Source organism: Boleophthalmus pectinirostris, unplaced genomic scaffold (assembly GCF_026225935.1).
Source record: "Boleophthalmus pectinirostris isolate CB_2022bp ecotype Guang Dong unplaced genomic scaffold, ASM2622593v1 HiC_scaffold_5, whole genome shotgun sequence".
Taxonomy (NCBI): domain Eukaryota; kingdom Metazoa; phylum Chordata; class Actinopteri; order Gobiiformes; family Gobiidae; genus Boleophthalmus; species Boleophthalmus pectinirostris.
This window is the reverse complement of record NW_026571404.1, coordinates 35,086,184-35,096,629: the sequence shown is the minus strand read 5'-3', so window position 1 is coordinate 35,096,629 and position 10,446 is coordinate 35,086,184. Positions and strand designations below refer to the sequence as shown.

Sequence of the window (10,446 nt, the reverse complement as noted above, 5' to 3'; positions counted from 1 at the left end):
CAAACATAATAACCCACTTCCATCATTTTATAATAATATAAAATTTAATATTTTGTAAATTTGTTCATTCTGCTGTGAAAATTTCACATTCATGAATCCAAATTCTCAAATTCCAGGCCTATATCAATATTCTAGACATTAAGAATTATTTTCAAACTCTAACCAGTATTTCTAATAATAAATCTGCCAAATTACAGAACATTACAGAAAAATTAGGATTCTTTCTTTAACCACTGTCAGTTTTCTTGTATTGATATCTCTGTATCACTGCACTTGTATGTGTGATTATCAGTTTAAGTTTACACGTATGCCAATTCTGTTAGTGTTTTTATTATTGTCTTTGTTTGTTTTTAAGTTATTTAACTGTATTAAATGTGTATCACGTCAATTAAAAAAAAAAAAAGACAGAGACATTAAACTCATGGACAACATTTCTTTCACCAGAAGACATTGTAGGTCAAATTAACCCAATATGTGAAAGTACAGGATGTGTGCGTGCCTCTGTGTGTGTCTGTGTGTGTCTGTCTGCTGACCTAAAGCCTTACTGCCCTCTGGCCTTGATCGGCCTGTGTCCTATACACAGCCTGATGTTCTGGGTCAGTGTGATTAGGACACTTCCATTATAGACGCCTGTTTCATAACGCGTCAGAGCTTTGTGTTAATATAGGTCTATGACAGCACGACCTTCAGCACTGTCACTGTATGTACCAGGTGTAAAATGTAAGAACTGTCAACCACATCAGAGTATATGTGTGAAAATAATATGTCAACGAATGCACTTTTTACCCATATATGAAATGTAGCTGTATAGCAGGTGTGTCCAAACTTTTTTCATGTATGACTGCATATTGAAACATGGGCGGCGTCTAATTTCTCATTCCTCGCTTCCTTCTCCTTGATTCGTCTCCTTGATTCTGTGATTTTCAGCTGTCAATCAGATGTGTCATATTAATTGGCATCCTAAAAAAAAACACAGAAGGAAGGAATAAACCTGAGGGAGGCTTCAGGAGGACATCAGATAAAAGAATCTAACTTTATTGGTCTCAGTGAGGAGTTTACATCCTCTCTCCTTGTTTTGTCTCCTCTGTGGGTGGGACTTCCTCAACTATTTACTGCAGAATCAAGGAGATTAATCAAGGAGGGAGAAGCGAGGAAAGAGTAATGAGATGCGGCTGTAGACCACATGGAGGGCCATAGACTGGTGGTCAATCCCGGGTTGATTGGGTTGACGCTTCGTTTCAATGGTTATATGTTCCACAATAAATCTTCATATTTTTGTTATATCTTAATCATTTCTGCCTCGACTGAGTGTTTGTGACTATATAAATATATTTTTTAATGATTTGTACACCTCAAAACATCAGGAAAATTGCAAATATGAACCAAATGCATGTTCTGACTGCTTGCAAAACAGAATGCATAACATAGATAGCGTTTATATTTCCAAAAATAGGTATACTTATTCTGCAAAAAGAATTTATTTGGACTGTTCAAACATAATGACCCACTTCTATCATTTTATAAAAATTGAATATACTGTAAACTTGTTCATTCTGCTGGGAAAATTTCACATTCATAAATCCAATTGTTAAATTCCAGACTGCTATTTAAAATCAATATCCTAGACATTAAGAATGATTTTCTAATAAGTATTTGTAATAATAAATCTACCAAATTACTCAATATTACAAAAAATAAGGATTCTCTCTTTAACCACATCCTCAGTTTTCTTGTATTGATTTCTCTGTATGATTCCTGCACTCGTATGTATGATTATCTACCTCAATTTAAGTTTATACCTATGCCAATGTTGTTGTTTTTTTTATTATATTGTATTATCTTGCTTTGTTTGTAAGTTATTTAACTGTATTAAATGTGTATCATGTCAATTAAAAGGAAAAAAAAAGTATTATATTCAAACTTTTAAACTTTTCTCCAGTAGATGGCAGTGTTGCACCACAACAGTACACGCCCAAAACGGAAAAGGATCGTGTTCAGCGTGCGTCGTGGTGCGTGCGCATGCAGCTGCTCAGGACGTCTCGCTTTCGGCTCCAACTCTCTTTCTGTAGTTTCCAGCGGTTTTATCAGAAAGATTCAAGAATGTCAGAGGAACTGCGAGCCGAGCTGGAGAAGTATCTGCAGAGTCTGAACATCCAGACCAACTGTGTGGAGCACCCGCCGGTAAACTCCCATTTCCAAAACAGTAACGTGCCCAAGAGCTTTCCCTGAACACTTACAGTAATGAATGAACCAACGTGTCACTACAGCTGCTCGCCTCTTTTTAAAGCTGCATTGTGTAACTTTTCTGGTGGAGGGTCCGTCAAAGGCTTTTCTTCATGGAAATGTTATTGTTTTGTCTGTAATGGAGACCAAACCAGGCCGTGTTACAGGTCAGAATGCCTGTTTTTACAAATATGTTTGAGTTATAAAACTATCTGTAATTAAATAAATGAAAGGTAGAGTTGTTTAATGTCATACTGTGGAACATTTCAGGCAGAGCAATGACATATCCATACAAACAAGCAGGTGCCGGATCCCCAACCAAAAAGTTACACAGGCCACCTTTAAATAGAATACAAATACAAGGTGTCCCAAACATTTTGACATCATTTCACAGGCCAATAATTTTGACAACTCTTGTTGAAATAACTGCAAATTTTCACAAAATGTGTAGAAACGGATCAAGATTTTATATTTAATGTTTAATGTTCTGTTTTCAGGTTGAGCTGATCACTCCCAAAGAGAAGTCATTTTGCATCTTGGAATCTGCTCGAACACAAGACTGTGCAGCCTTCAATGCAAAATTTGGAAAAACTTCAACTGGCAAACAAATCTGGACCTGGTACCAAAAATTTTAAGCGGAAGGCTGTTTATGCAGGGCTAACGGATCTAGTACGCCAAACCGTCTTTTGAAGAATCTGGGTTTCCAAACTTCTTGGGGCTTCGCAAGAGTTTTTCACAAACTTGCTTGACCTTCTCTTCTGGTGTTGACGTTGGTCTACCAGAACCTTTAGCCCTGCCTAAGCAGTTTTCCTCTTTACATTTTTGGTACCAAGTTTAAATTTGATTGCCAGTTGGTGTTTTTCCAAATTTTGCACTGGCACACTGCAGAGTGACTTGGGTGACTGTGTGGGAGCATATTTCAAGATGCAAAATGACTTGAATACAGAACAAAATAAAACTTTAAATCTAAAATCTTGATCTGTTTCTATACATTCTGTGAAAGTTGAGGTTATTTGAAAAAAAATTAACTGAATTATTGGCCTGCAAAATGATGTCAGTTTTTGGGACACCCTGCATTTTATTTTATTTTATTTTATTTAAAATAGTTATAACATTCATGCAACATTACACAATAATAATAATTTAAAAAAAAACTTGCTCTGACATCATGCGGGAGTTTTCTACATGGTCTTCTATGGTGGAATGTTCAATAGTTGCCATGGTTACACAATGCATGTACACATTAGCAAACTCTGTCAATTTTTAAGATCATCTGAAAACTCAAGGAAAAATATAGTGGAATAAATTGATTTAAACAGCACATTTTCAGGAGCCTGTGATCAATACGAACAGTCACGGCCCTGTTTAGGTGTTTGATTTTCAACAAAAAGGTGAGAGTTGCTAATTGAAAAGTGAATGAATAAAAAAAATTGACACAGGCTAAAATCCTCACCTACTCTTCCAAACTGATCATGTTAACTATTTACTCGAGAATAGTACCTGCTTTGTTGCATTACCTAACCTTTTAATGAGTGGTCAAAGGAAAATGGTGCAGTAAGCCACAGAACATGACCAGATGTTCTGCTTCTGCTTATGTTTTGTATCTGTGTCTGTACAACCTCTTGTCATGTCCTCCTCCTCCTTGGCCCTTGCAGGTGTTCACTGTGGAGGAGATGATGCCTCACCTTCAGGGAGTGACTGGGGCCGTGTCCAAGAACCTCTTCCTGAAGGACAAGAAGAAGAAAAGTCTGTGGCTGGTGTCTGCGAGGCACGATCGCCAGGTACTTATGCTCTTTGTTTATACAGGAGCCAAAGAAATGACTTGGAGTTCTTAATAATATTATTCAGTTATTCAGTTCGCTGAGCAAATAGGTCATGATAAAAAGAAAACAACACAGTAAGGCCTGTTCTATTTAAAGATGCACTTTTTTTCATTACAGGTGTTTCTATTGTTCATGAACACAATAATTCCTTTTGTGAATAGGGGCGACTCTCCACAGATCTGACCTGTAATGCAGTGTCGTGCTGTAACCTGCTTGTCTCCCTTGTAAAATAGGTTTAATCTATGCTGTTGAACATTCTAAACAAAGCAATAACATTTCCGTGGAGACAATCAGATGGCGGGGACTCCATCAGAAGAGTTGCGCAGTGCACCTTTAAAAGTTGAGGCATATATGAGAAAATTGGAAATCCTGGTCCCCAAGAATTTTTAAAAGTGTTTAAGGAGGACATGCATTAATTCTAATCCATATCTGATCTGGGAAGCAAAGAACGTTTCACCCAGTAAACCGTATTTAAATGAACATATCTAATATGAAGTGAGCATGGAGCTGGCTCGCATCTAACGTCTCCATGGAAACAAGCAGGTCACAGACTCACAGACTGTCCACCAGAAAAATTACAAAGTGCACCTTTTTTTAAAAAGCAAAACAAAAACAACAAAAAAAAACATGAATATTGTTGAGGAAAACAACCTTTTCGTCTTGTATTTGTTAGTTTCTGCTTAGATAAAAAATACACTTGAAACAGAAATAAAGTCCAGATCATTTCCTTATTCCACTATTAGAAAGTCATACTTGTACAAGGAGTCTGTGCCGACATTCCCGTGCAGAGACTCAATGTTTACACCTGTACAATGATTTTTATATGAAAACTATAGTGGGAGGCGACCATGGTTTAGATTTGGCGCCTTTTTGTTGGTGCACGGGCCAGTCAGGCCTCTTGGCACGTTGGACAGTCCAATCAGACTCCATCCAGGGTGTTATCTGGCTAAAAAGTCATCATCCCTATCAGTATTTCTTGTCCTGTTTAGTTAGTTTGCTATTAGATAGCTTGGAATATCCTGCATTTGTCTTGACATATATCTATGAGTCTCACAGCTGTGATCAGAGCCCTTATCTTCAAATGACCTCAGTACAATAATGAATTACGGAAGTGATTATACAAAATAGCTAAGCCTAGTTATTTATCCCGACAATATATTAGAAGAAATACCAAATGTTGACTTGAAATTGAAGTAAAATGATGTGCTTAAAACTAAACCTTTAAAATCATTTGTTACATAATGTTATCACTGTATGTGTTTGCACTTCTTATAAACTTCAATGATTAAACACCTCAGAAGTGAATTGAGTTCATGCTGTAGACTGAAAACACTGCATACAGCTCATCAGTCACAGACAAGAGAGTTCATCTGCAATCACAAAGCCCCAGGGGGGAGGGAGGACCCACTGTGCAAACGAGTTAGATTAGAAAGGAAAGGAATATTTAACTTTGACCTTGACATTGTAAAGTTATTTTACATCAGGTCATTAAAGGTCCTATATGACGCAAATGGACACTTGTGAGTTTTAAGCCATATTGTTACCTCCTCAAACACATACCTGTAGTTGTGTTTTGTTTCATTCACATGTCTGAGTAATCCTTTATTATTTGTCTGTCTGCATTTTCAAAACTTAAAATGCTCTCTTCCACCTTGTGTTGTCATGTAGTGGTAGTTTTCAAGTTAACATCTGTAGTCTTGTAGAGATTGGCAATTGGCAAAGAACAAAATCTGCAGGGTTTGTGTGTTAAACATGTGTGAATGAAACAAAACACAACCCCAGGTCTGTTTTTGATGAAGAAACGACATTATAACATAGAACAGAACTAGCGTAATATGGGCCCTTTTTAAGTAGTGAAAAGTCAAGGTCTACTGCTTTCAATTTGAGTTTGTTAAAGTCCAGTGGTGGCGTTCTCTTTTCCTCAGGTGAACCTCAATGACCTTGCGAAGAAGCTGGGAGTAGGCAGTGGGAATTTGCGCTTTGCAGACGAAGCAGTCATGGTGGAAAAACTCAAGGTGAGAGCAAGATCAGAACACAGAAAAAACAAATGAAACACTGAAAATACTGCCAGTGTTGTATGATTTTTTTTTATGTCATGTTCTTTGTGTCATTGCTGGTTCTTTCTGGTAAAGAAGAGGTTGATTTGTGCTGCTTCATATATTTCTAGTATTATTTTGCTGAAAAACTAGAAAAAAGTATGAGGTGGTTCAGTTGCCCTTAGGGTTGTTGAAAGTATTGAAAATCAGACACACTGATACTAAAACTAGTATAGAAACTAATTATTCATTTGAGCACTTATTGTTACAAAAAAAAGTCACATTCACAGGACAGAACTAAGCTTTCCTGAATAGCTTTAGAATGCTCTTGAGTTGTATCAGAACAAGTATAAGAGCACATAGACTAGTTTACACCCACAGACCACTATGGAACCTGGATGGCTGGATTACACAGATAGAAGGCCACATGGGAATAAACAAGAAAATACTACAATTTAATGTTAAAAATCACATTCAACAGCACAGATTTCCATACATTTAGCACTTTTTACACATTTAATGATGAATTTACATAAGGACAAGACAATTAAATCTGATCAACTTTAGTGTTTGTGTGTTTTATTATGACGTGGTTTGGTGTGTCTGTAAAAATGTTTCCCCTCTGATTTCTTCTGTGCCAGGTGGGTCAGGGCTGTGCCACAGCTCTTTCTCTCCTGTTTGACAAAGACCAGAGTGTGAAGTTTGTCCTGGACAGTGACCTGGTCGAGGGGGGGCACGACATGGTCTACTTCCACCCTATGACCAATGCTGCCAGCATGGGCCTGAAGCCAGACGACCTGCTCCTCTTCCTCAAGGAGACTGGACACGAGCCCATCCTGCACAAATTCGAGTAGGAACAGACTCTCACGGGAAACTAAACAACCACACGGTGTAAAAAGGACACTCTCATCTGACCACAGCTGGAGATGAAGGACAATCTGCAGCTCTGAAATACACACAAACTTCAGTGAAAACTGTTTGGCTATTTGGCCACTTAAGCATTTATTTACAAGCTAAAAATATTTTTTTTTATCTTATTTATGTTTTTACTACACTAAATAAATACATCAAGATCAATAAGTCATCCCTTATTTTAACATATTTTGAAATGTAAGGCTTTGCACATAAACATTCTGATATCATTTGTGTGGGTTTTTAATTTTTTAATTAAAGCTGTTTTATGATTCCAATTGGAAAAGGCAATGACACGTTATTCTGAACAAAAACTTTATCTTGTTCTTTCTCATTATAAATTGCAAAGCTAAAACCGGTTCTCCTTTCAGAGGACTGTTGCACTAAGCCCAAAGAGCCACTAGATGGCGGAGTAGAACGACAATAATGACCACTGTAAGCGGCTGTACGCTGTCTGCCGGGAACACGGGGCATAGTGAAATGCTTTTTAGTTATAATTTGACTCTCTAGCCCAATAGTCTTCATTATAAGGCTTTACTAAGGACTCTTAAAAAGGCCGAATAAACTGCTATTTCCAAAATAAAACATTAATATTATCATCGCATAAGTGGTCTTTTTGTCACTTCCTTGCATGGTTTTATTTTGTAGGCGTGCACCGGAAGCCTCGTGCCTGACACACGGCAGCCTGACCTGACCTCGCTCCAGTGATGCCGATATTTGAATAGGTCCATGGGTGACGCTCATGGATGTGTCCAGCGCTGAAGGTAAGCAGCTGTCTGACTCGTGACGCACTGTCCCCTTCTGTGCGTGTGTGCACGTGTGGATGTGTGCGTGTGCGTGCATGTATGTGTGAGGGACCATGGCGCATCTCCTCAGGCTCTGCTGCTCCTGAGCCGAGTTCTGCATGCGCTCTCAGATAGTGCGCACTTAGGTCTGGGAAAAATGTGCGTTTCTGAATCCACACGCGTCATTAATGGTCACTAGCGGCTGTTTGGGAGAAGTAGGCCTCAGGTCAATAGTAGCTGTCATTTCTGTCGCCAGTTTAGTATGCTGTAGTGTGACATTAAGATGTACTCTGAAAACATGAAGGGGTCTTAATCTGACAGGACTATTTCTGAAGGAAAAACTTTTGTCTTGCGTCTATTGCCCATTTTTCATGGATTTCAGCTTCCTGTTATGGGCGACATTTTGAGGACTTATAACCAATTTAAATAATAGGATAGTTTTGTTTTGTTTCATCATTATGAAAGTCATGTAAATTGCTTACTTAAAAATATTATAATAGAAGTAGCAGTACTCTTACTTGAGTAAATGTTTTGGTTTCTCTTTCCACTGTGAGTAAGTCTATAAGTGCCAAAAGCTTTATGTAACAATATGAATTAAAGGGCTCATATTATGGTATTTTCTGAGTTCTGTAATATGTAAGCTTAACATACAAACCTGGATATTTAGTTCTTCTCTCAAACAAACAAAAAAACTCTTTCAAAAATTCACTTCCACCTTGTGATGTCATGTGGTAATACAGGAAGTTCTCTGCTGTATTTATTTATTTATTTTACCTTTATTTTACCAGGCAAAACATTAAGAACAAATTCTTATTTACAATGTTGGCCTGGGCATGCCAGAGCAGCTAAGGGAAGGGGAGTTAAAACAATTAGACACTCAACATCATTCATTAAAACATAAAACAAACATTTACATCAGTCTCTAAAAATCTCCTTTCGTTTCATTAGTAAAACATTTACACATGTCTTTAAAAATTACCTTCATTTTTAAACGCCATGCACCTGCACTAGAATCATTTGGGTGATTTCAGCCCTGGAATTGCCAATTTCTACTGAACTAAAGGTAAAAGGAAGTTGTTAACCATGATATCACAAGGTGGAACAGAGCACTTTCAGCTTTGGAGATGTAGACAGACTAATAATAAAGTGTTACTGAAACATGTGCGAATGAAACAACTCCAGGTCTGTTTTGGATGAAGATAAGAACATTATAACATGGCTTAAACTCACAAGAGTTTATCCACTGATCTGAAGGTTGGGAGTGTGTGAATGGGTGGGTGTTTCCTTGTTTTAAAGTGCTTTGAGTGCCTTGAAGGTGGAAAAGTGCTACATAAAAATGTGCCCATGACCAAAATTTAGGACCTTTAAATGATAAAAATCAAACTTATTTTCAAGTAACAGTACTCTTTAGTAAAATTTTTGGCTGTTGTACCCACCTCTGGCTTCAACTTTGGACAAACAAACGTGGCGCTGAAATGAAGTTTGTGTACGTCTTCATTCTTGCTCCTGATTGGCCGCTCCCGTGTCCCCCCCTCCCCCACGTGTGTCCTCTGCATGCCTAATGAGCCCGTGCGTATTGTGGCATTGTTGCGTAAAATTAGCAACTGAATAAATGCTACATAGTGACATGGCGGTTCCCAGGGCTGTGTTCACACGCTCCTAGGGCTTTGTACGGCTGCGTGCACAGATCTACGTGCTTCTCCATCGCGGTGGGGACATTTGAGACGGGTGCGCGTGTGTGTGGAGGGGTCGGGGTCAAAGGTCAGCAGACTCTGTGATGGTCAAGGCTGTGAGGGAGGGAGTGGGAGGCGTATGCTGTTCACACGTGTGATATGAAAATAGGATATGTGTTAATATCAGTGACATTTTTTGACATTCGTAACAACAGGGGGTGGAGTGAGTTGTTTGAAAAGTCCTGATTGATTCTTGTGAGCTTTAAGCCATGTTAGAATGCAGTTACTTCCTCAAAAACAAACCTGAACTGCAAATTTCTCTGGTCTGGCCAAGATTTTAAAACTTAAATCAGGTTATTCATCTTGTTTTCAGATTTATTATCTACTTACTAGTTCTGAGATGCTTAATTCTAGTCTAGAGGTAGTTTATTTTAAGATAACTTGTCAAGTAAAATGATCTTGCTGAATGGACAGATAATTTCACTGCTTTTAAGTCATTTTCACTCCACCTTATGATGTCTAGTTAACAGCTATCTTTTTGCATTTTGTTTAGTAAAATTGGTGATTTCAATGCTGAAATGATCCAAATTAATCTATTGAAGGTGTATGGAGTTTAAAAACACAATGGAGCACTTCCTGTATGACACATCCACATGACATCACAAGGTGGAACAGCTTGTTTTCTGTTTGAGAGAAGAATTCAGCCTAAATATGCAGGGGTTGTGTGTTAAATGTGTTAAGGAAAAAAAAAACACAACTCCAGGTCTGTTTGTGATGAGGAAACAACATTAGAACATAGATCAGAAATTAAAGTATCGTATTTTTCAGACTATAAGTCACACCAGCCCAAACATGCATAATGAAGAAGAACAAAACATATATAACTCGCACCAGACTATAATTTGCACTTTTGGGGGGAAATTTATTTTATAAAATCAGACTATATTACTATAATTTGCTTCAAAGGCAAATTATAGTAATAACAATAGAAGAG

The 10,446-nt window shown here is 37.8% G+C and overlaps 1 protein-coding gene across 1 annotated transcript; it reads left to right on the top strand.

The window, feature by feature from the left end:
- The first annotated feature begins 1,991 nt into the window (after positions 1 to 1,991).
- Positions 1,992 to 7,501, top strand: prorsd1 (prolyl-tRNA synthetase domain containing 1). Its single transcript, XM_020917035.2, has 4 exons — positions 1,992 to 2,181; positions 3,879 to 4,004; positions 5,972 to 6,061; positions 6,724 to 7,501. Exons 1-4 carry the CDS (start codon positions 2,020 to 2,022, stop codon positions 6,934 to 6,936), a joined length of 591 nt encoding a protein of 196 aa, XP_020772694.2. The 5' UTR covers positions 1,992 to 2,019; the 3' UTR covers positions 6,937 to 7,501.
- The last annotated feature ends 2,945 nt before the right edge of the window (positions 7,502 to 10,446 follow it).